The sequence below is a fragment of the Chrysochloris asiatica genome, unplaced genomic scaffold (genome assembly GCF_000296735.1).
Source record: "Chrysochloris asiatica unplaced genomic scaffold, ChrAsi1.0 scaffold00090, whole genome shotgun sequence".
Lineage (NCBI taxonomy): Eukaryota > Metazoa > Chordata > Mammalia > Afrosoricida > Chrysochloridae > Chrysochloris > Chrysochloris asiatica.
The window spans coordinates 11,888,280-11,915,761 of NW_006408608.1; the positions used below are offsets into that span (position 1 = coordinate 11,888,280).

Genomic DNA, 27,482 nt, shown 5'->3' on the forward strand with positions numbered 1-27,482 from the left:
GACTGCCAAAAGAACAAACAAATTTGTGTTGGAAGAAGTACAGCCAGACCGCTCCTTAGAAGGCAGGATGGTGAGACTTCATCTCTCATATTTCAGAAATGTTATCAGGAAAGACCAGTCCCTGGAGAAGATATCATGCTTGGCAAGTAGCAGGTCAGCAAAAATGAGGAAGACCCCAAAGAGACTGATTGGCACAGTGGCAGCAGCAATGAGCTCAGACATAGCAACAACTGTGAGGTTGGCGCAGTCCGGGCAGTGTTTTATTCTGTTGTACATAAGGGCCCTATGAGTCAGAACCTACTTGACAGCACCTAACAACAACAACAAAGATGTCACTTATTCCAATTTGCTTAGAAAATGCATAAAGAGCCCAAGATAATTTTCCTAATGTAAAGGAAACAATGACAGAGAACAACTACAATTGTCAAATGGTAGTCAAGTTCAAAGAATCCTCTTTTGTCCATCACAGCAACTAGAAGATGCATCATCCTCAGCTGTTCTCAGATCCAGTATTACAAAATACAAGCTTCACAGCTGGCACTTGTGAAAACTGCAAGATATGCAAACAATCATGCTTTCAACACCAACACACCATTAATTTGCTCATACAACCAGCCAATCTATTACTAAAATATACTGGGAGTCATCTCCATTTCTAGAATCAAGCCAACAAGCAGAGAAGGAGAGTTTAAAAAGACATGCTTATAATTTACAACAATATTCTTTTCACATAAAATAGCCTTGCTATGACATGTCAAAATAAATAAATACAATAAAAGTTTAAAACAGTGGGAAATTAAGAATATACACCTATCTCATCAAGAAAAGGGTACAACCCAGTATCTTTATGATCCCAGTAGAAGTAAAAACCTATGGGAAATATAGGAATACATTTCAGCATTTCAGCTTAGTAAGTTACCACATGAGAAGTGATGAAACACTAAGATTGTGTTTCATTTCAACTTTAAAAAGTTCAATGCCAAAAAGAAAAATTTAAAAAAATTCAATGCCACAGTTAACCAAGTTGATTTCCTATGCTGTGGTGGTGGTGGTTATGTGCCGTGGAGTCGGTTCTGACTCATAGCAACCCTGTAAAGGGTTTCCAAGGCTGTAAATCTTTAAGGGAGCAGAAAGCCTCATCTTTCTCCCACAAAACAACTGGTAGTTTCGAACTGCTGACCTTCAGGTTCGCAGCCCAATTTATAACCTCTATGCTACCAGAATTCTTATGCTGTAGAAATCATTTTATCGTCTTGTTGCTTCTTACATTTCCAGTGACTTAAAATGACATTTAATCAACATGGACAAGTAAATCTGGCAGCAGGGGCAGGGAAGGCTGTGGACAGCAGGCAAATTCTGTGGACTTGTAACTGATATTTTGTTGTTAAGTGCTATCAAGTCAATTCTAACTACTAGCAACCTTGTATAGGGTTTCCATGGAGTGGCTGGTGAGTTAGAACCACCAACCTTGTGGTTAGCAGTACAGTGCTGATCCTACACCACCATACCATTGACTATGATAAGATACGTCATTTACTAATATGGACAGACACAGGCACACAAAATTATGGAGTATAAGGAATAAAAGTAAAACAAAAACCCAGGTACCCACCAGCCAGTTATAAAACAGAACATTCTTTTACCACTGAAGGTCCATTGTATGGACTCTCCCAGATCTCCTTCCCCGCTACCCTTCTGAGGTACCACTACTCTTTAGTTTTTGATTACTGCCCTTATGTTTTCTTCATAGTTTTATTCCATGTACTTGTTTGGAGTAAAGAATATAGAGCATAACTTTGCATGCTTTGAAATTTATGTAAATAAAATGCATTGTTTCTTCTGCAACTTTTTTCCCCCTTTTTTGGGGTGGGGAGTAGGAGTAAAGGTTAGGACTAGGTCTAGGGCTAGGCTAGGACTTCGTTTAGGGTTAGGATTGTGGGTAGAAATTAACGATTGGACAAAGGCTTGGAGTTTGAGGGTTACGGTTAGGTTTTAATTTTTTTCTTGAAACCTACTTGAATTCCTCTTATTTTGGAAGTTACTACATTATTCCCTCTTTTTATTTTATATTTGTTTGTTTGTTTCAAACTGGGTCTTTGGTTCCCTATTTTCAGTCTTGTAGGTTTTGTTTTATTTTGAATACCTCTAGCACTGTGGGTTAAGGAGCTCTGGTAGCATAGTGGTTATGAATCGGGCTGAGAATCGCAAGGTCAGCAGTTAGAAACTACCAGTTGTTCTGCGGGAGAAAGATGAGGCGTTCTGCTCCTGTAAAGATTTACAGCCTCAGAAACCCTGTACAGGGTCGCTATGAGTCGGAACCAACTCCACGGTACGCAGCAGCAGCAGCAGCAGCACTGTGGGTTAATGTGCTAGATTGCAAAGTTGGTTTGAACCACAAAGCCGGCAGTTCCAGCTCACCAGCTGCTACTCGGAAACCCTATACAGGGTCACTATGGGTTGGAACTGACTCAACATTACTTAACAACAACAACAACATATCCTGGTTGAGCTCTGGGTGATATTGTCATGTATGCTAGTTTTAGGTTGTTGGGTCTCTGTCCAAAGAACTCCCTTTAGTATTTTTTTTAAGATTGGTTTGGTTTTTACAAATATTCTTAATTTCTGCTCTTTTTGAAATGACCTAATTTTCTTGTTATATATTTGACGGGCAGTTTTGCTGGGTATATGATTCTTGGTTGACATTTTTTTTTCAAAGTTTTATATCTATCACTCCACTGTCTTCTTACATGCATGGTTTAAGCTCTGCTGAGAAATCAGAGCTTAGTCTTATAAGTTCTCTTGTATAGGTAACTTCGTTTTTCTCATGCTGCTCTCAAGATTTTTCCCTTGTCTTTGGTTTTGAATAGTTTAATAATTATATATCTTGGTGCTTTTTTTCAGGGTCTATTATCATGTTTGGACCTTTGTTCAATTTCTTTAAAGGCTATTTTCTTGTCACTCATGATGTTAGGGACACTTTCTTACAACAATTCTTGGACAATTTTCTCTTTTTTTTTTGTCTTTTCCTGTTCTGGAATTCCAATCACATATAAATTATTCATGATAGTGTCCCACACAAATCTTAGGCTTTAATTTTTCTTTTTTTCTGATTGTTTCTCTACCAGGTATTTTTTCTGATTGTTCCTCTAGCAGATGAATATTGAGAGATTTTTCTTCAAGCTCAGTAATTTAGCCTTCCATTGATTTGTTTCTACTTCTTTGCTGTTTGCGTGTACTAACTATTTCTGAATTCTTAATATTAATCTTCTGGCTAATTGCTGCTTTTATATGGTTTTCAAAATTTCATTTCTTTGGTCAATTTCTTCTTAATGGTGTTTTTCCTGAATTCTTTTAAAGTTTTGCCTGTGTTCTCCTTGATTTCCTCAATGTTTCCCTCAGTCCATTATAGGTACCTAAATCTCTTATCAAGTAGGTCTGGTACCATTTCTGGTATTATATTTTCTGACTCTGTATTTTGGTCACTTGTTTGAAGAACTGATAGTTTCTTCATGTAAGTTAAAACTGTCTGTTTTCTCTGAGACATGGTGGTGTCCTTGTATTTATATTTAATTGATGATTATATGTTGTGTCCTCAGGCACTCACCACCTATCTCCTGGTAGTGTGGTAGAGATTGAAGTCTGAATGCTATGTTCTATTCTAGGTTTATGTAAGGTTATTCAGGATTGGTTCACATGCCTCCAGAAGCAGGAGTGGCATTCCTGATGCCCAATCCCAGGCACAGTCAAGACTGCACAGGAGGGGATGCCACTGGTTTGGCAAGGACGGGGACTGGGCATGCCTCTGGCTACCAAGAGGGCATGGAACAAGGGAGAACCACACCTCTCTTTTCACTAACCTCCAGTCATGTGCTGTAACTTCAGGTTGCCCAATCAACAACTGCTCACAAAAACTCAAGATGGCTGTGCCATTCCATGCCAGCTGACAGCCTACCCATTGTTCTTCTCTCTTGCTGCTCATGTTTGGTTTTCTCTTCTAATCAGCATTCAATCCACCTCTCTGTCCTGATGCTCAGTGTTCCAGGATCACCATCTACTGCTGTCTCACTTAATTTCCCATGTCTGTTGTAGAGAGTCTGCTCAGTGCATCTGCCTACTTCACCATCTTGTCCAGCAAGTCTGCAACTTTATTAAATATTTGTGTGTAGCTACAGTTCCTTTATGCTCTGTGTGTATGTGTAGCATTTCTCCTCATTGCAAACTCTATTATGTAAATATACTACCATCTATTTTTCCATGCTCTTGCTGACACTGGGCTTGTTTCCAGTTTTTTTGCTAGAAGAAAAAGAGTAATATTAAGAGTTTAAATGCCCAAACCTTCAGCAGTTTCAGTTACTCACTAAAACAGAATCAACTGGTAGAGGTTATAAAGAGATGCATGAATGGGCATGAGTAAGATTTGCAGTTCACAGAAGAATGCTGACAAAGAATAGGGTAAAAACTCTGAAAATTCTATCTCTAAAGTTAGAGTATAGAGTATAGTGGAGAAATCGTAACTGAAGAGCTAGCTACCCTTATCCTACTTTTCCAGCCAAACTGTGAAGTGTACTTTGTGTCTAAACTAGTGCTGCTACAGCAGAGATACTCCAAGTCAGCTTTAAGGTAGAGAAATACATCTTCTCACAGTTCAGGTGGATAGAAATCTGAATCCAGGGCACGAACTCTGAGGAGGAATCTTGTCTCAGCTTATTTAACATTTTGTCCTGCATTCCTCCATGTGGCTCCTGTCTTTCTCAGATTTCTACTTCCTCATTACTTGCAACTCTTTTTTCCGATTCTGTTTCTTACATCTGTAATGGAAATATCTACCCTGTGTTTGTTCCATCTTGTACTTTGAAAATATGTAACTTGTATTCTAGGTTCATTGATGAAGAGGAATTCTGCCCCAAAGTCTATCCCATATCTGATTAGATGATTCAGAATCTGAAATTTTGGACTTAACAGTTGATTTAAGACTTTTGGGGTGAGGTGGTAAGATTCTGGATATAGGAAGGACATGAATTTTGCCAGAGTGAGTGGAAGGTTATGGATTAAACTGTGCACCCTAAAATATAAGCTGGAACCCTAATTCCTATACCTGTGGATGTGATCCCATTTGGAAATGGGGTCTTCTTTGTTATGTTCATGAGGCCATATGTGTGTCAGTTGTGTCTTAAACTTAATCACTTTTGAGATATAAAAGCAGACCCAACACAGAGAAAAGCAGGGAAAGACATACCACTTGAAGATAGCCAAAGAACATTGAACCTCCCCTTAGAGCCAGCACGCTGAATTCAGATGTCTCTCCTGATTGTGAGAAAATACATTTCTATTGCTAAAGTCACCAACTGTGGGACTTCGGTTACAGTAGCATTAAGACACTAAGACACTTTGTGAGCGTTTATACCATTTTCTGATTTAATTAATTATGTCTCAGCTTATCCTATGGTCCTGGTGTGGCACGGTAGGATAAGCATTGGACTGTTAACCACAAAGTCAGTGGTTCAAACCCACTAACCGCACTCTTTGGGAACCCTAAACAGGCTCCCTATGAGTTGAAACTGACTTGATGGCACTTAACAATGACATTATTCTGGAAAAGACTTTGGAAAACAGTATTAATCTTTTTTGGGGACACAGATCCCTTAAATATGGTTGAAAGTAATTACCCTCTCCTAGGAAAATACACAACATATATTTTTTAGATAATCTTAAAGGATTCCTACACATTCAGATGTTTATCCAGAGACCCCAAGATAAGAAATCAGACTAAAATGCAAATGAGAATTAACTGATACTGACAAGAGAAAGCCACCACTCATCTGTCAGTTTGTCATACTACAGTGACTTTACTGTTCCTGTGATTCTGGAAATTATGCCACAGTTAACAACAGTGGACAGGTTTCAGCTGAGCTTCCAGAAGAAGACAGTCTAGAAAGAAAGAGACTAGGACTACTTCTGAATATGTAGTCACTGAAAAGCTTATGAGTATCAGTGGAACACTGTCAGCATGGAATAACGAATATTGAGACATGATGAAGAACACCTAGAACATTGTCAGATATACTGCCAGAAGATGAGTGAGTACCTCAGGTTGGAAGGCACTCAAAATCTGACTGGAGAAGAGCTACCTCCTAAAAGTAGAGTTGACCGTGATGACAAAAAACAGAGTAAAGCCTTCAAGACCTTCATTTGCTGATAGAGCACAACTCAAAATAGAGAGAAACATTAGTAATACCAATAATAATCAGAACATGAAATGCACAAACTATGAATCTATGAAAACTGGAAGTTGTCAAAAATGAAATGGAACACATACACATCAACAACCTAGGCATTAGTGAGCTGATTATAGGCTGGTATTGGACATTTTGAATCTGATAATCACATAATGCTGGGAATGACAAATTGAAGAGGAATGGTGTATCTTTCACCATCAAAAAAAATATATCAAATATCTGTCTTGAAATACACTGCTCTGTGATAGAATAATATCAATATGCCTATAAGGAATCCCACTTAATGCCACCATTATTCAAATTTATGCACCAGCCACTAAAGCAGATAATGATGAAATTGAAGAATTCTAACAATTTCAGTCTGAAATTGATCAAACATGCAATCAAGATGTATTGATAATAATTGGTGATTGGAACGCAAAGGTCCGAAACAAAGAGGAAGGATGGATCAGTAGTTAGAAAATATGGTCTTGGTGATAGAAACGATGCTAGAGATCACCTGATAGAATTTAGCAAGAACAATGACTTCTTCATTGCAAATACCTTTTTAAAACAACATTAAAAGATGTCTATACACATGGATCTCACCAGATGGAATATACTACGTCTCTGGAAAGAGACAGTGGAAAAGCTCCATATCATCAGTCAAAACAAAGCCAGGGGCAGACTGTGGAACAGACTATCATTTACTCATATTCAAGTTCAGGCTGAAGCCAAAGAAAATTAAAAATGTACAAAATATCACCTTGAACATACCCCACCTGAATTTAGAGGTCATCTGAAAAACAAATTTGATGTATTAGACACTAAAGACCGAAGACCAGAATAATTGTAGGATGACATCAAGATCATATATAGGATGAAAACAAAAGGTCATTAAGAAGACAAGAGAGAAGGAAAACACCAAAATGGATGTCAGAAGAGACTCTGAAACTTGCTCTCCATCATAGAGATGCTAAAACAAATGGAAGACAGGAGGAGGTACAAGAGCTGAACAGAAAATTTCAAAGATCAGCTCGAGAAGACAAAGTCAACTATTATAACAAAATGTGCCAACACCTGGAGTTGGAAAACCAAAAGAGAAGAACATGCTCAGCATTTCTCAAGCTGGGAGAACTGAAGTAAAAATTCAAGCCTCGACTTGTGTTATTGAAGGATTCTCTGGGGCAAATTATTGAATGATGCAGAAAGCATCAAAAGGAGATGGAGGGAATACACAGAGTCACTGTACCAAAAGGAAATGGTTGATGTTCAATCATTTCAAGTGGTAACATATTATCAAGGGTCAATCAATCGTACTGAAGGAAGATGTCTAGGGGGCACTGACAGCATTGGCAAAGAATTGATGGAATACAAATGGAAATTTTTCAACAAAGTGAGGTGGCACTGGAGGCACTCACTCATCTATGGCAAGAAATTTGGAAGACAACTACCTGGCCAACTGACTGGAAGAGATCTGTATCTGTGCCCATTCCAAAGAGAAAAGACCCAATGGAATTTGGAAATCATTGAACAATATCATTAATGTCACATGCAAGTAAAATTTTGCTAAAGATGATTAAAAAATGGCTGCAATGTTCAATGGCAGAGAACTTCCAGAGGTTCAAGCCAAATTTAACAGAGAACGTGGAACAAGAGATATCATTGTTGGTGTCTGATGGATCTTGGCTGAAAGCAGAGAATATCAGAAAGAAGTTTACCTGTGCTTTACTGACTAAGCAAAGGCTTTTGATTGTGTGGGTCATGACAAACTATAGACAACACTGCGGAGAATGACTATTCCAGACACTTAATTGTGTCTATGAGAAACTTGTACATAGACTAAGAAGCAGATGCTCAAGAAGAACACGTAACACCAAATGATTTAAAATCAGGAAAGGTGTTCGCCAGGGTTGTATTCTTTTACAATACTTACTCAATCTGCATGCTGTGCAAATAATCTGAGAAGCTGGATTTTATGAAGAAAAATGTGGCATCAGGACTGGAGAAAGACTCTTTTAACAACCTGTGATATGCAAATGATACAATATGGCTTGCTGAAAGTGAAGAGGACTTACAATGTTTACTGATACAAATAAAAAACCACAGCATACAGTAATGAGTTGCAATGTAAAGAAAACAAAAATCTTCACCATTGGACAAATAAGCAACACCCATATAAATGGAGAAAACACTGAAGTTGTCAAAGACTTCATTCTGCTTGGATAAACCATCAACACTCATGGAAACAGTGTGAAGAAATCAGAGAATCGACTGCTTTAGAACTCTGCTGCACAAGACCTCTTTGAAGTGTGAAGAGTAAAAACGTCAGTTTAAGGACTAAGGTGTACCACCTGACCCAAGCCATGGTATTTTCAATAACATCCTATGCATGTGAAAATTGGACAATTAAGACTATAGAATTGATGCCTTTGAGTTATGGTATAGAGGAGAATATTGAAAATAACATGAGCTGCCAAAAAAACACACCAATCTGTGTTAGAAGTACAGCCAGAATGTTCCTTGGAAGCCAGGATGGCCAGACTCTATTTATCATACTTCGGACATATTTTCAGCAACTAAGCACACTGAGGGGAAAAAAACCCACTAAACTGAACACTAACTTGAAAAGACTAGAACACACAACTACACCACCCTAATTTTAATCATTTGTTGTTGTTGTTAAGTGCCGTCGAGTCGGTTCCGACCCATAGCGACCCTGTACAGGGTTTCTGAGGCTGTAAATCTTTACGGGAGCAGAATGCCTCCTCTTTCTCCCATGGAGTGCCTGGTAGTTTCGAACTGCTGGCCTTAAGGTTCGCAGCCCGATTCGTAACCACTCCGCTACCAGAGCTCCTTAATTTTAATCATTTAACCAAACTGAAACAGTAACAACCAAAATAAATCCATGAAAATGCCAGCAGTACACTAAAGTAAGGAGCTAAGAGAGGTGCTTTTTATTTTCCTCTTCTCTATTTTCCAGACTGTTTATAAAGATAGTTAGTGTACAGTTATATTTCTTTTCATACAGTTATGCTAATTTATGCTAGAAAAAACACCAGAGACTTAACAGCACTCTTTTCAAAACTCTTCATCTTTCCAAACCTCCCTTATGTTCTAATCCTTCCTCTATCCCAAATTTTCATTAGAGAACATAAAGCAATCATTTTTTTCCTTTTTTAACCAGTTTTGATGTGAAATATTTGATTCAGAAATGTACACCTGAATGAAAAAGTCTTTAAATTTTAGAGGTACAATGTAAGCCATAAACAGGAAATTATGGGTTATTTCTATTCTGTTACACTGAAAGGAAGAAAAAAAGGCTCTGAGTAAAGGAAGATTGAGAAATAGATGGAGATTTTCAAAGTACAAGAGACAGACTCCTGCAGTTAATGACAAAAGCACGTGTCACAACTCAATCACAAGAAGGAGTATATCTCATGAGGAAGAATGCACTTCATTATCCACCTTCTCCTTCCTTTTCCAGAGTAATTTATGTAGTTTCAATGTCTTCAGATTTACCTACATATGTGAGCAGTCAGATAATTAACTTCGTTTCAGCTTCCTTTTCAAAGTAATTAAACAATAAAAATGTTTCCAAAGTGGGAGAAACTTGGAATATAATAGCATATTATGAAACAAAGTCACTTGTCTGTGCTTCGGCCCCTAAAATGTCAAGTCAGTAACATTTATCTGTGCCCTGGAAAATGTCCTTCTCTGCCTTCCCTCCCCTCAAGACCAGAAAAGTGCTTAAATAAAACTGCTACTGCTTAGTTTTGTGACTTTCCTAAAGTACTTTTCACCCTCTCCTACTTTTTCCATAAGAGACCTTATGGCAAGAACATTCCATTGCATTCCATCTGCAATCTATAATCCTCGGGAGTAACAGTCCAGGCCTGCTGCCAGCACAGCAACCTTCTAATACAGCAAAAACATGTGGCTCGAGCAAATTCATTTCATACTTTGCAACATTTCTAGGTTCAAAATGCATGCATTCTCCCAATCTAAGCCCACTGGTTTTTAAACAAGCCATTCGTACTTTCTCAACATAGCATCTATCATCCAAATGCATTTCCTAAACACTTAAAAATTACTTGAATTAAAAATAAGCCAAATTAATAAGAAATTGGCATGTAAAATCGCAACAGAAACAGAAAACAAAGTAAAAGATATAAAACCAAGTACTCTAAAGGAAACGTTTTCTCATAATATCAGATGATTAACTTTCCAAGAGACAACCTTTCAAAGGAACCAAAAATGACCCCCAACTCAGACATGACAAAGCAGCCATCAACTTTGAAAGTACTTATCTAGAAACCAGCCCTAGTTTTTCTAAGACTGATTCATCTCATGAGATTACAGTTCACTAACTTTTCCTGATGATTTTTAATATGTAGGGAGGTGGTGTGTTATATCAGAAAAGGAATTCAAGTGGAAGATCAGAAGTCCTGAATTAAGTCCTAATGTTACTATTTTAAAAAGGAAAAAAATCTGAGACTTTTGGGCTCTGTTTTATTAATTGGAATACCGGATGATATAAAATTTCAAAATTTTCCCCAAATAGAAAACTGGATGTTTAGTTTAAATCACACTCACTCCTAAAGGTACAGCTTAAATGCCGTATCACCTACGAAGCCTTACATTTGCCTTTTCACAAACTCACACTTGAATTTTAAAACAATTTTTACGACAATTATTACTTGGATCATCTTTACCTTAACATTGTTTTAGTACATCTCATTGTTCCATCACAAACTTTAAAACCCCCTAAGGGCAGGGTACTATGATCTATAACTCTGACCCCTTTAGACTCACATTAAAGCCAACTCTCAAAGGGAGAAAGGGAAAGAAAGGAAGGAAGGACAGACCCTAGTCCCTAGAAGGGTTACAGATAACACAGAGCGGAAAAACCACTGTGGCCCATTGTTGTTGTTGTTGTCAGGTGCCATCGAGTCGGAACTGACTCATAGCGACCCCATGCACAGCAGAACGAAACAATGTCCGATCCTGGGCCAACCTCACTACCGCTGTCACACTTGAGTCCATCAATGATGCCACCTGGCTGATCCATCTCGTTGGGGGTCTTCCTCTCTTTCTCTGACCCTCCACCCTACCCAGCATGACATCCTTCTCCAACAACTGTTTCCTCCGGACAATATGTCCAAAGTAGGAGAGACGAAGCTTAGTCATCCTGGCCTCCAAGGAGCACTCTGGCTGCACTTCTTCCAAAACAGATCTATTGGTTCTTTTGGCAGTCCATGGCACTTTCATTATTCTCCTCCAACACCACAACTCAAAGGCATCAATTCTTCTACGATCCTCCTTATTCACTGTCCAGCTTTCGCATCCATATGAGGCTATTGAAAACACAATGGCCTGGGTCAGGCGCACCCTAGTCCTCAAGCTGACATCTCTGCTCTATGTGGCCTATAGACTGGTTTTAATGGTACTCATATAACTATGTTCTTTTTAGCCTAGTTAGTTCTAGTTAGAAGTTATTAATAACTTCTAACATTTTACCCAAAAACAAGTCAGTGTTTTCAACAATTATGGTGAGACTTTTTTGAGAGATAGAAGAAAGGTTAAATATGGGGCGTATGCTCATGCAAACTCTAAAATGTATGGTCTGGTCCTCAGGAGAAGGAGCCCTAGTTGTGCTATGGGTTAGGAGTTGAGCTGTTAATCTCAAGCCACTCTGTAGGAGAAAGAAGAGGATGTCTGCTCCCATAAAGATTTAGTCTTGGAAACCCTGACTCAACTGCACTTAACAGCGAGTCAGAATCAACTTGAAGGCAGGGGGTTTATCTTCAGAGAGGATCCCTGATGGTGCAGTAGCTGAAGTAGTCAGTTGCTAATCTAAAGATCAGCAGTTTGAACCCACCAGCTGCTCCAAGGGAGAATGGTGTGGCAATCTGTCTTTTCTCCTGGTCAGACAATGGATATTTTATTTCATATTTAGTGTGGCACTGTGGGATACAGCACTGGACCGCAAGATCAGTTTGAACCACAAGGTTGGAGGTTCAAGCTCATCAGCTAATCCTTGGCTACGAGTCAGAATCAACTTGACAGCACCTAACAACAACATATACCACTATGCATTTAACAATTAAAAAAGAAAGAACCTCTTTAATTTACATGGATATTCCTTCATGCTAAAATCTCAAAGGAAGCAATTCTTTTATAAGTTATAAATATGAATTACATTATTCAAGTATTTAAAACCTATAATGCAGTCAAGGATTCCTGATGTGGTACCATACAATACAGCACTGGACTGCAAGGTCAGCTGTTCAAATCCACCAGTCACTCCTAGGAAACCCTATACAGGGTTGCTTTGAGTTGGAATCGACTCGATGACATTTAACAATAACAACAACAATGCATACAAGATTGAAAAACCATTACACACTACAAATATTAAAAAGAATAGAAACACTATTTTTAAATAAAATGCTGCTGCTTACACTATCTCTGGAAGGAAAGCAACACAAATTGCCTCTGGGGAGAGGAACTGGTTGACAAAGTGATAGGAAGTCTGACAAAGTGTATAAGGAAGTCTTTGCACTGCACATGCTTTGTACCTTTTGAGTTTTATATCATGTCAGTGAATGTCACACCTCTTCTTCGTTTTTTTTGGTTTTTTTTCCTCTTTCTCTGTCTCTCTCTCTCAAAACTGACTGAGGGGAAAGAACATTAACATTAGCTAAAATTTGTTTGGTTATCCAGAGATTTCTCAATTATAAAGAGTAAAATAAATAACCCATTATTTAAATATGCTACAGCAAATATCATAAGGAGCTCTGGTAACACAGTGGTTATGAATTGGGCTACTAACCTCAAGGTCAGAAGTTTGAAACTACTAGCTGTTCCACGAGAGAAAGAGGAGGCTTTCTGCTCCTGTAAAGATTTATAGCCCCAAATATCCTATACAGAGTCGCTATGAGTTAGAACCAACTCCACGGCACGTAACCACCACTACCACCACAGCAAATAGTTTTGGAGGAAAAATATTCAGTGGATCAATTAAAATAGAAAAGTTCAGAGTGCTAATACCCAAATATGAACTTCTGATCACATCCAGAAGGGAAGGGAGGGCAGAGAAGAAGGTGAGAAAATGACATGTACTCACTGGTTGAGTTGCCTTGCATCTGGATAATGCATTTGGACTCCTTGCTGGTCTCTCGAGAGTTGAAGGGCCGTACCCGAACAGCTACCTTTACTGATGCTCCCGACATTCTGATGGCCTTGGTATGTATATGCAATCAGAAATAAAGAAGCAAATCCTCTTTTGAAGTTATGTTCAAGTTTCCTTTAAAAAGAAAAAAACAAATCATACAAGGTATTTAAACTAATTTGAGTTTCCATTTCTAAAAACCTCATGCCCTCCCTTTTCTTCCCTGTACATCTTACATTCTCAATATTGACTAGTATGCTATTCAAATAGAAACACAAAAACTGAAATTCATTTTCCTATTCAATTACTTCTTTCCTATACCTAAGAGCCTCTATATGCAATAATAAAAGATACAACTACAAATGAACAGACATCTTCTTTATGTGCTCCTGGATCAATCTTCAAAAATATCTGAGAAACACACAAAAGGCTTATTTGAAGAGAGTTCCTTAAACAAGTAACTCTTGAAGAAATGCACTGATCTTTCCAAACTTTAATTACAGGTTTGAAAATGTTCAGTGGACATGATGTGTAATTATACAACAAAGGGCAAAGATAAGCTCCAGGCAGCTCCTTTACCTTTAAACTCATTAGTGATTTCCTTTTAACTGCCAACTGTCCTCACAGGTCTCATTTGACCCTCAGAACCACCTTAAAATAAGCTCAGAAGGATCCAGGAGAGGATCCCTGATGGTGGAGGTGCCACTCCACTCATGGCAGAACCAAGAAACTATACATTTCACTACTTGAAAACAGTGAATGCAATGAAGTCACAGAAAATTTTTTTTAAATGTGAATTTTTTTTCACAGGAATAGTTTTCCCCTCAACAAAACAAAACCGGTATTATTCTGTGAAAAGTGCCCACATAAGTAATTTTCACAAGCAGCAACAGATTTCTCTAATCAAGGAAAGAAATCTGTATTCCATCTGTTATATAAATATCTTCAAGGGCAACAAAAGAAAAAAAAAAATACTCTTGATTCCAACTATCAGAGAGTTCCAACAGAATTTACATCTGACCAGTGTTTTTCCAGAGAATTAAGAATTAGAGATTAAGAATGTTAACCTCCTCTGAGGCCTCCTGGTGTGGCACCGTGAGTTAATGCGCAAGACTGCAAAGCCATTTGAACTGCAAGGTCGGTAGTTCAAGCTCACCAGCTGCTCCTCGGAAACCCTGTACAGGGTCGCTATGGGTTGGAACTGACTCAACAGCACTTAACAACAACAACAACAACCTCCTCTGAGAGCAACTGATGGATCTGAACTGCCTATATTGCAGTTAGCAGTTCAGAGTTTATCCTATAATGCCACACACACCAAAGCCTCTCAGCTCTCACTCCAGGCCTAGCACAACACAGGTGCAGGTGCTCAATGACTATCTGCTGGATGAATGAACGCACCTGCTACATAAAGAGGCAGGTGAAGGGAATTAGAGCTACAAAGAGGACTGACTGCTTCAACAAGAGACCTGCTGCCATTGAGTCCATTCTGACTCATACTGTCTCAAGGAGATAGACTAGAACTGTTCCTATGAGAGAGAGGAAGGCCCTCAATGAGATGGACTGACACTGTGGTTGTAACAAGGTGCTGAAGCATAGCAACGACCGTGAGGATGGGACAGGGCCCAGGCGATGTTTGGTTCTGTTGGACACAGGGTTACTACTGACTTGGGACCAAGTGATGGCACCTAACAACAACTCAACCATAATGAAAGCAAATTGCCAAAATTTTCTCCTGAGAAATGACTCAGGAGTTCAAACCATCAATCTTTCCATTTAGCAGTTCAGTGCTTAACTACTGCACCACCAGGGATCCTAAGAATAAGAATATAAAGTAAATGCATTGCTATCAAGTCGATTCTGACTCATAGCAACTCCATACAGAAGCAGATTGCCACATCTTGCTCCAAGAAGGCAGGCCTAGAAGGTTGGAACTGCCTACATATCTTGGTTGGCAGCTGAGTGCTTCAACTATTGCACTAGCAAGGCTCCTAAGTATGCAAAGGACCACCACCAATCGCCACGGAGTTGATTCCAACTCATAGTGATCCTATAGGACAGAATAGAACTGCCCCACATGATTTCCAAGGATGGAGTCCTAGTGTGGCACTGTGAGTTAATGCGCTAGACTGCAAGGTTGGTTTTGAAACACAAGATCAGAGGTTCAAACACACCAGCTGCTCCTCGGAAACCCTATACAGGGTCACTAGGAGTCAGAAACAACTCGACAGCACTTAACAACTTTTATAGAAGCAGACTATCACATCTCTCTCCCACTGAGTGGCTGGTGGGTTCAAACTAGTTAGTAGTAGTAGTTAAGTGCCGTCGAGTCGGTTCCGACCCATAACAACCCTGTACAAGGTTTCCGAGGGTGTAAATCTTTACGGGAGTAGAAAGCCTCATCTTTCTCCCGCAGAGCTGCTGGTAGTTTCGAACTAACCACCTTTTAATACTTGAAGTATAAAAGCTTTGCATAAACAAGAACAGCAGAATATTGGTAACTGTTAAAGTTGGGTGATAGGTGCATGAGGGTTCACTATATTGCTACTATATACTTTTGTCTGTCTGCAATTTCCCATCAAAAAGTATATACCAAAAAGGGGGGAAAATGCTAACCTTCAGTTGAACATCCACTAATGCCTTCCTTGAGAAAGAGCAAAAATTAAGAATAAAACACAACAAAATAAAAGCCCAAATGTCATTTTCTGTATCACTGTTCTATCTTACTTTCTTAATAGCATCATCATACTTGAACATTATGTTTTTTTAAGCATGTCTTTCATGTTCATCACTTAAACCACCACCACAGTGCTCAGAGACCTCTCTTGTTTGCTAGCACTTTGAACAGCACCTGATGTTAAGTGCTCAGAAAATACTAGTTGAATGAATTAATAAATGAATTGTATTTCCCAGTTCACCATTTTTCTGCCAGTTTGCTATACTGTGGTGGTTTCATATTGCCATGAAGCTGAAGTTTTGCCACTGGTGTTTCAAATGCCAACAGGGTCACCTATGGTGTACAGGTTTCAGCAAGCTTCCAGACTAAGACAGACTAGAAAGAAAAGGAGGCAGACTACTTCTGAGGGATTAGTCCCTGAAAAATCTTATAAATGGCAGTGGAATACTGTCTGATACCGTCAGAAGATGAGCCCCTCAGGTTGGAAAGCACTCAAACTAAAACTATGGAAGAGCTGCTGCCTCAAAGTGGAGTCAATCTTAGTGATGTAAATGGAGCAAGCTTTTGGGACCACCATCTCCTGATAGGGCATGACTCAAAATGAGAAGACACAGCTGCAAACATCCATTAATAATAGGGACATGGAATGTATGAAGTATGAATTTAGGAAAATGGGAAGTTCTTTTTGAGTATTTTGGGTGAAATGGAATTCATGAGTTGAATATTATAGGCATTGGTGGTGGTGGTGGTGGTAGTAGTGATTGTACACCGTCCAGCCTGGTTCCAACACACAGCAACCCTGTGTAAGGTTTCCATAGCTGTAAAACTTTACAGAAGTTAAAAGCCTCCTCTTTCTCCTCCAGTAGAGCAGCTGGTGGATTTGAACTGCTGACCTTACAGTTAATAGTCCACTATGTAACTAACTCGCTACACCACCAGGACTTATCATAAACATTAGTGAGCTGAAATTAACAGGAATTAGCCATTCTGAATCAGACAATCATACAGTTTACTATGCTAGGAATGAGAAATTCAAGAGGAATAGTATCCCATTCATTGTCAAAAAGAAAATTTCAATATCTATCTTGAAGTATAATGCTGTCTGTGATAAGATAATACCTACAGGTCTATAAGGAAGACCATTAACATAACTATTATTCAAATTTATGCACCAATCACAATAGCCAATGATGAAGAACCTGAATAATAATTATACAGGCTGAAACCCTTGATGCACTGATAATTACTGGTGATCTGAATGAGAAAGTTGGAAACAAAGAGGAGGGATTAGTAGTTGGAACATATGGACTTGGCTATAGAAATGACACTGTAAATTGTCTGACAGAATTTTGCATGAGCTTCTTCATTGCAAATACCTTTTGTCAACAACATAAACAGTGACTATATATGTGGACTTCACCAGATGGATATAAGGAATCAAATCAACTACATCTGTTTAAAGAGATAATGGAGAAGCTTAATCTCAACAGCTAAAACAAACAAGGCCAAGGGCCAACTATAACACAGACTGTCAATTGCTCATACAAGTTTAGGCTGAAGATGAAAAAATTAGAACAAGTCCACGAGAGCCAAAAATATGACCTTAAGTATATCCACCTGAATTTTGAGACCATCTGAAGAACAAACGTTCTTAAGACCAGAGTTGTGGGATGAATGACATCAACATCATACATATGAGGTACACATACCATAGAATGGTCAACCATTCAAGATTAAAAGGGCAGCATTTATAATCTAAGGACAAAATTCAGAAGTATAGAGAAAAAAGGAGGAATGGAAACAATAAATACAGGGTAGAAGTGGATTAAGCGATATTACATTGAGGAGACTGCAATCAAGATGAAACTAAGTATATGATTTGTTGAATGTGAAAACTGATAATCTGCTCTGTAAATCTTCACTCAATTCACAATAATTTTTTTTTTTTTTAAATAAAAAGAGGAAGGCCCTAAAATAAAATTATACATGAAGAAAGCAAAAGGTCATTTAAAAAGACAGGAAAGGAAGAAAGAAAGACTAAAGTAGATGTCAGAAACCAAATGAAAGAAATGATGAAGTAAAAGAACCGAACAGAAAATTTCTGAGGACAGCTTGAGAAAACAAAGTATTATAATGAAATGTACAAATACCTGGAGTTAGAAAACCATAGGGAAGAACACTCTCAGTATTTCTCAATCCTATAGAACTGAAGAAAATATTTAATTCTCTACTTGCAATATTAAGGAGCAAAGTGACAGACTGCAAAGCCATTTGAACTGCAAGGCCGGTAGTTCAAGCTCACCAACTACTCCTTGGAAATCCTACACAGAGATGGTATGTGTCGGAATCGACTTCACGGCACTTTACAACAACAACAAAGCAAAATCATAATAATAATCTATCAAAGTTGAATGTGATCATGTCAAAAAGATACAAGTGACAACTTGAAGTGCCTCCCACTGGCTAAGATGAAATAATTAGAACATCAAAAACATTAATGGGTGCAAATACACTGAAAAACATCAAACATAAAAATTCACAAATCCATGATACTTTTAAAAAAACTCATTATTCTGAAAATGGCAAATAAAGCAAAATAACTGACCATACATTCCATCTGTATTAGAGTCCTAGTGTGGTGCTATAGGATAAGCACTGGACTGCAAGATCAGTTTGAACTGCAAGAAGAGTGGTTCAAACTCACCAGTCGTTCCTTGGAAACCCTATACAGGGCAATATGAGTCAGAGCTGACTCAATGGCACTTAACAACAAATCCTGTATAAACTGTATAGCCAAGTAGTCCATGAGGGTAAATTCTTCTTTATAAATGAATTTCAACTAAATGCAGGAAAAAAAATTGCAGGACCATTTTACAACCTGCAGGACCTGGCAATATTTCATTCTCCTATACGTAGGGTCCTGGTACGGTGCTGTAGGTTAATGTACTGGACTACAAAGTCATCTGAACTATAAGGTCAGGGTGTCAAGCTCACCAAACACTCCTCAGAAACCATATACAGGGTCACTATGGGTCAGAACTGACTCTACAGCACTTAACCAAAACATACATAGGGTCGCTAAGAGTAGGAACCAACTGAAGGGCACCTAACAACAGCTGATATAAAGGCTCTCATCATTGGCTGCTAAGGACACTACAGGAAAGGGTATGGGAAACCTTATAATATATGGTATGGATTAGGCTGACAATAAATGAAGCAAATGGACACTCTTAACATCAATAAGTGGGACATTCAGTAGGATGTGCCTCCTCAAGTGCTATATTAGGAAGTACAAAGCACCACTTAGCAGTATTTTCCCCATCCCCTTAAACAAGTCTGAAACAAATCAAGCCCCAGGTCAGCTTCCAGCTGACTGAACAAATAAGGAATGAATAAACTACATATTTAAAGGACACCTCAAAGAAGCAATCAGTTAAATATACATTATGAAAAAGCCCACAGTTTCTTCAAATACTGATAAGGAGTGGAGTGGGGGGATATAAAAGAGACATTACATACTTATCAACCAAACACAATTTTTTAATCAAGGAAATTTATAAAAAGATTTTGTTTTTTAGATAATCAGATTTGAATACAGAGACTATATGATATTAAGGCATTATTAAAGAAGATGAAAAAAATGACAAAATGTTGAAAAGTATTAAATACTGTGTATGATTTTTTTTTTCTTTTGTATTCTCCCAAGGGCCTAATGAAATGTTGCATGTGGTTGACTAAAAAAGACAATAAAAGCTAAAACCTCCTTGCTATGTTTCAGATATAAAATACTATGTGTTTGTAATTATGAACCAAAACACTAGCATCTCCATTAGCTAATGTCCCCAAACATACATTTTTAAGAGACTGTTTGTTTCCTCTAACTATCCTGTGCCAACATTTCATTCAAACAATACTACCAGAGTCAAACTTTCTCTCTACCTCCTACACCACCATCAGTACTTCCACTTCGCTTTTATTTCTTCTGTTTTCCCATCCCTCTGCTTCCATACAGGCTAAAATGTTTGCTTCCCATAGCCATCTAATCGGCTGTCGAAGTACATGGCTTTTATCTATAAAATCTGTTACTTCTACCACGATCATCAGGCCTTGAATATTTCCACCCAAGATTGCTAACCTTCCTAATACAGTTTTTTATCCCTTCCTATTCCATCCATGGAGTCCTGGTATGGCGCTGTGGGTTAAGGCACCAGACTGCAAAGCCATTTGAACTGCAAGGTTGGCAGTTCAGGCTCACCAGCTGCTCCTCAGAAACCCTATACAGGGTTGCTATGGGTTGACACCGACTCAACGGCACTTAACAACAACAACATTCCATCCATGGAGTCCTGGTGTGGTGCTGTGGGTTAATGCACTAGACTGCAAAGTTGGTTTGAACCACAAGGTCGGCAGTTCAAGCTCACCAGTCATTCCTCAGAAACCCTATACTAAGGTTGCTGTGTACTGGAACCAACTCGACAGCACTTAACAACAACAAAATGTCATCAATATGGTTAAGATGTCATCAAGTTGGTTCTGATGCATAGCAACCCTGTGTACAACAGAAAGACACATAGCCCTGTCATGTACATCATGTTCACAATCAAACCTATGTTTGAGCCCATTACTGCAGCCACTGTGTCAATTTATCTTCTTGGGGGTCTTCCTCTTTTTCACTGACCCTCTAGTTTGCCAATCATGCTGTCCTTCTGCAGGGACTAGTCCCTCCTGACAACATGTTCAAAATATGTGAGACCAAGCTCCACCATCCTTACATCTAAGGAGCATTCTGCTTGTACTTCTTCCAACACAGATTCGTCCATCCATACTATACAATGTCACATTCATCTTCTTGAAGCACATCTGTATTCACATTACTGTCTGTCCCATCTTAAAATCTTGAAAATTTCCCTGTTTACCAAGTAAAGACTAACCTCCCTACACTGACCTTCAAGGTGTTCTGCAACAGAATACCTACTTTTCATCCATTCCTTAACCATCATCCACTAAAGGGTTTCCCAAACCCATCTCATGTTCTTCTGTCTCTGTGCCTCTGGTGCCACTGGATTCTTTGCCCAATGTGCCCTTCCTCCTCTCCAGTTCTTCTTAGAGCCTCCTTTTACACTACTACAGATTCTTCTCACTTTCCATGTCATATACAATGGTTTCTCCATTGCGCACTTCTTAATTCACTGACTTTACCCAAGGCAGAACAAGTTATTTACATTTCTTAGTACTGTTATGAAGTCCTGGTATGGTGCTATGGGTTAATGCACTGGACTGCAAGGTCGGTTTGAACAGCAGGGCTGGTGGTTCAAGCTCACCAGCTGCTCCTCAGAAATCCTGTAAGGGGTCACTATGAATTGCAACCAACTCAACAGCACTTATCAACAAGTCCTGTATGGATTTTAAGTTCCCATGTATGTGTGCTGTTAATCATCTCCACATGAGCAGCTCTTTCTTCCCCAGTAAACTGCATATCATAGTAAAAAATGATCTCTTTGTCCTCTTGTATTTTTCATCATCTTTTGTGTCACTACAGTAAACTTTGAGTAACACCATGGGACCCATACAAAGTGCCCCTAAACCCCTCCAGTCAAGTTGATTCCAATTCAGTGATTCTTTAGGGCATAGTAGAACTGCTCCATAGGGTTTCTGAGTCTATAAATCTTTATGGGAACAGAAAACTTCATCTTTCTCCAGCATAGGGGCTAGTGGGTTTGAACGAAGCCACCAGGGCTCCTAAAATGTCACTAGTGATGCTGCGAGTACTTCTAAGCAGCAGAGAAAACTCATGACATTACATGAAAAAGTTGAACAGCTTGAACAGATTGAGATCTGCAGCTGTGGTTGCCCACTGTTTCAAGATAATGAATCCAGCAAAGGACCGTGGTTAAAAAAAAAAAGGAAATTTGAGAAGCTATAGCGTGTAGCTATGCTAGCAGGCGGGAATACCTTATACTTTTTGTGAAACACCTTTTTTTCTCATATTGGGTGTAGTTCAAGGGGGCTTCAAAAAGTCCATGGAAATATTACATTATCTTTTAATTCCATTTTCTATGAACTCCATTCTGAGGCCCCTCATATAATACATCTAACACACATAATGGGTTAATCAACTGTGTATGCTATTGGCAAGGCTTCTGGTTACCAGCAGGCAATGTGTAGTTAAGTTTTAGAGAAGTCAAAAGTTACACACCGATTTTCAACTGTGTGAAGATCAGTGCCCCTAAACCTCACATCATCTAAGGGTCAACTGCACTGTTTTCTTTATTACAACAAACCAATCTCTTAGAGTAGCTGTCCACCAAAGAATTACAAAACTGTTTCATTACAGAATTACTGATTATAAAAACCTGAAATCAAATTTAAATTTCAGGGACAAACAATGGAAAGTATTTTTATGGAGTTATAGGAAAACATTTCTTAATAATTGGTATAAAAATACATTTTCCAAGTTTTTAAGAGACAAAAGGCAGGTAGGAAAGGCAACCTTACATACTCCAAATCAGTTACCCAGCCTCACCTCTAGACTGTCTCTCTCACCAGTTTTCCTTCCTTTGTTGTTGTTGTTATGTGCCGTGGAGTCGGTTCCGACTCATAGCGACCCTGCACAGGGTTTCCGAGGCTGTTAATCTTTACGGGAGCAGAACGCCACATCTTTCTCCCGCGAAACCGCTGGTAGTTTCGAACTGCTGACCTTATGGTTCGCAGCCCGATTCGTAACCACTACGGTACCAGAGCTCCTTCCTTAGGACATAGAATTAGAAGCATTAGGAAAGCAGAATGGAGTAAAAATTCCAGAAGCTTTCCTTAACACTTTCATGTTTAGCAAAATGTTTGAAGATAATGAAACATTTAGTCTAGTTCAAATTATTTTCCATTTTTTGCCCAGTTGCTAAATTTTGGTCTTGTGGAGTTCTTACTTGCTCTCATAGGTACCAGGATTATTATTGAGTCCAGGGAGAAGACTATTGGAAGAAAAGCTTATAAACCTACTTCCAAAAAATCAGCTATGACTCTGACACACATGGGGTTGCCAGGAGTCTGACTCAACTCAATGGCTACTAGTTAAAGGTTGTTGTTGTTAGGTGTCATCAAGTCAGACCCACAGTGACCGTATTTAAAACAGAACGAAACACGGCCCAGTCCTGCGTCATCCTCACAATTGCTGCTATGCTTGAGCCCGTTGTTAATGCCACTGTGCCAATTTCGCTGTCCCTCTACTTTACCAAGCATAATGTCTTTCTACAGGGACTGGTCCCTCCTGATAATATGTCCAATGTATAAGAGACAAAGTCTGGCCATCTTGACTTCTAAGGAGCATTCTGGTTGTACTTCTTCCAACACAGATTTGTTTGTTCTTCCAGTAGCCCATGGTACCTTTAATATTCTTCTCCAACACCATAACTCAAATGCACCCATTTTTCTACAGTCTTATTTACTGTCCAACTTTCACATGCATATGAGGATACTGAAAATACTAAGGCCTGGTCAGGCATACCTTAGTCCTCAAACTGACATCTTTGCTCTTGAACACTTTAGAGAAGTCTTGTACAGATTTGTCTAATGCAATACATCATTTGATTTCTTGACTGCTGCTTCCATTGAGTATTGATGGTTGAGCAAAGCAAAATGAAGTCTTTAACAACTTCAATCTTTTCTCCAATATGTTGTTGTTGTTACGTGCCGTGGAGTCAGTTCCGACTCATAGCGACCCTGTACAGGGTTTCCGAAGCTGTAAATCTTTACAGGAGCAGAAAGCCTCATCTTTCTCCCGCGGAACAGCTGGTAGTTTCTAACTGCTGACCTTGTGGTTCGCAGACCGATTTGTAACCACTTCTCTACCAGAGCTCCTTTTCCTCCTATTAGCTCAATATAATTTATTGGTCCAATGATGAGGATTTTTGTTTTCTTTTCATTGAGGTGCAACCTATAGTGAAGACTGTGGTCTTTGATCTTCATCAGTAAGTATTTTAAGTCCTCTTCGCTTTCAGAAAGCAATGTTGTATCCTCTGCATATCGCAGGTAGTTAATAAGTCTTCCTCCAATCCTGGTGCCACATGCTTCTTCATATAATCCAGTTTATCAGAGTATTTGCTCAGAATACAACCTTGGCACCCCCCTTTCCTGATTTTAAACTATTCACTGTTCCCTTGTTCTGTTAGAACAGCTGCCTCTTGGTCTATGTACAAGTTTCATGAGCATAATTAAGTGTTCTGGAATACTCATACTCTACAGTGTTGTCCATAGCTTGTCATGGTCCGCACAGTCAAAAGCCTTTGCAATAAAGCACAAGTAAATCGTTCTGGTATTCTTAGTTTTTAGCCAAGATCGATCTCTTATGAGCAAAGATAGACTTCATTCCATATCCTCTTCCGAATCCGGCTTGAACCTCTGGCAATTCCTTGTTAATGTACTTATTCATTGCAAATACCTTTTTTAAACAACATAAAAGATGATTATACACAAGGACATCACAGGATGGGATACACAGAAAGCTGTGAAAAGAGATGGTGGAAAAGCTCCATATCATCAGCCAAAACAAGGCCAGGGGGCTAACTGAAACAGACTAGCAACAGCTCAACAGGCTGAAGCTGAAGAAAATTAAAACAAGTCCATGAGAGTCAAAAAAAGTTCTTGAACATATCCTACCTGAATTTAGAGATTATCTCAAGAATAGATTTAATAAATTAAACACTAATGACTGAACACCAGAAGAGTTGTAGGATGACATCAAGATCAAGTTAATAAATAGTAAGGAGATTAATTCTCCAACAGACCTACTAGCAAAGTGAACAAAAACAAGAATAAAATAATACCAGTTTTGTAATATTCCATTTTCTATTTTTTAAAAAGCCTGCCAAGACTGTAGTACTAAAGTAGAAGTCATTTCTCACCACCCATTCCCTCTGTATAAAAACTTTCCATCGGTTTTCACTGCGCCTCAGAACATAATTGTGGTGTAGTGAATTTACTATGTCTCTTCTAGCCTTAGTTTTTGTAACTGCCACCAAATAATTTTTTCTAAAGGGTTTGGGGTAAGTACAGGTGAGAGAAGATACTGAGGATGGCAGAGAAGATACTGTGGATGTTAAAAGAGTTCACTGTAATTATAAAAGCTAAAACTTCAGCATGGGTATAAAATGAGCCATCTCAAAAGCACGCTTGGGGGATCTCACTAAAGAGCTAGGAGTGGAGTGTGTCCTTTGGACCCAGAGATCCCTGCACAATGTACCTCCCTGACCCAGAGACACAGGAGAAGTAGCAGAGGAGCAGCAGCAGCAGAACCAAAAACCAGAGCATTGGGGTTCCCAGCCCAAGGAGCAAGTAAAGCTAGTGACTTTCGGCAGGAGGCTTGCTTGCAGAGTGATGTGCCTCCTTACACCTAACTGAGGAGGCTAGGTTTGCTGACCCACGGAGTTAGAACAGTGTACATTCAGGTTGAGGCTTAGGGTGAAGTGATACGTTTTGTAGACATTTTATCAGCGGCCTTAAAAGCCTTTTGTAACATTGACTAGGAAGAGAGAGAGGCCTGCCTGTGGTTATGACTGAGGAGAAGTTGTCCCGACTGGAAAAAACAGTGTGCTGAGTATTTCTGACCCTTCATTGTAACTGTTAAACTTCCCTAATAAACTCCACAACTTTGAGTATGGTATCAGAGTTCTGTGAGGTCACTGCAATGAGGAGAGAGTGCTGTGGGAGGGATGGTTGGTGCCATCATTGTCTTTTTTTGTGTGGCAATAATCTAAAAACTCAAGAACCTTCACAATCCAACTACTTCCCAGTTTGTTTTTACTGTCCAACTCTAAATCTTGTCTGCCAGCACTCTCATACTACATGGTATGTAGGTATTCCTAGAAGCTAATTTCTCATCTCAATCTATTACAAACCCTATATTTTCAAGGATAAGGTTAAATGTCACCATGTGGCCAGAAGCATTAAGCCTCAGGTTCTCTGATATCCTTCCCTGAGACTTTTCTCTCTTTATTCCTTGAAACTGTTTTTCCTTCTTCATTTTTCTACTACTTCATTCTGTTATATGTTGCAGTTAGTAGTTCAACTAACTCTCAGATGGCAATCTGTAAGTGCCATTGAGTCAGTTCTTACTCATAAGTAACCCTGCATAGGGTTTCCAAGGAGCAGCAGGTGGGTTTGAACTGCCAACCTTGTGGTTCATAGTCCAGTGCTGATCCTAGAGCACTATATCAGAACTCTACCTTATTCAGTACATTTGCTAAAGTAAAGTTAGATTTTAAGCAAGAAACAGTCCCTTTACCTTCAAATTAGCACAATTTGTTATATAACAGCAAATTGACAATATCAATGAATAGTCTCTTTAAAAGATAATCTTTTCTACTGACCAATATTTTTAAAAATTATATTTAAAGAACAAATAGGTACCCTGGCTAAACTTCTATAGTAGAGAACCATTTTGAGATGTTATGGAAATTTCCTTCTATATAATAGCTTAAGAAGACCTGGTGGTGCTGTGGGTTAAGCACTGGGCTCCTAACTGTAAGGACGGTAGTTCAAACCCACTAGCCACTCTGCAAGAGAAAGATGAAACTGTTTGCTCCTGTAAAGATTTAGTCTTTGATACCCTAAGCAATTCTACTCTGTCCGATTGTTAAGTGCCATCAAGTCGACTCCTAAGTGTCATCGAGTCAACTCCAAAACATAGCGACTCTGTATAGTTTCCGAGGAGTAGCTGTGTTGGTTTGAACTGCTGACCTTGTGGTTTGCAGTCCAGTGCTGATCCTACAGTGCCACATCAGGATTCCTGTAAGTCAGAATCCATGAGGACCAAGTAGATTTTAAGACCTAACACTGAGTCACTACCATAGCTATACAATAAAACAGTCAAACACAACATAAGAATTTCTTTTTTTGTATTTGTGAACTTCCAATCTGTTGTTGGTCTTTACCTGTATGAATAAAAATCAACCATAGGCCACGCTATGAAAGTTCAACATAGATCGTGCTAAGCAAAGTTTCTCTCTGCATTCTAATCCAATGAAAAGAATCACACTGCACAGGAAGGATCTCCCTGAAGATCAGATTTCAATCTTGAATGCAGCTAAGCAAGTTTGGTCAGGCTCCCCAACTGTGTAACTTCTATTCTGAAATAACCTGATTTAGCTATTAGATTTATTAAATACATGTGCACTTGCAACTTAAATTTAAAAGTTAAGCATCTTGAATCGAGAATCCAGAAATTAACCAATCCACATACAGCAACTGATTTTTGACAAAGTACCTAAATATATCGCATCAGGAAGTGATAGTCTCTTCAACAGATGGTGCTGGCAGAACTGGAAAGCAATATGCAAAAGATTGAAACAAGACCTTCACCTCACGTCTTACAAAAAAACCTACTCAGCATGGATTAAAGACCTAAATGTGAATCCCAGAATTA

At 38.9% G+C, this 27,482-nt stretch overlaps 1 protein-coding gene across 2 annotated transcripts in view; it reads right to left on the minus strand.

Moving 5' to 3' along the window:
- KIF1B (kinesin family member 1B) overlaps positions 1-27,482 on the minus strand; it is a 196,135-nt gene that overhangs the window by 157,569 nt on the left and 11,084 nt on the right. The window contains exon 2 of one of the 2 annotated variants that reach the window (XM_006866398.1): positions 13,345-13,524. In XM_006866398.1, the coding sequence (XP_006866460.1) occupies positions 13,345-13,450 (106 nt within the window). In that variant the 5' untranslated portion in view covers positions 13,451-13,524. Of the gene's footprint in view, positions 1-13,344; positions 13,525-27,482 lie in introns of those variants that run through there. The other variant, XM_006866399.1, reaches the window with a different exon arrangement.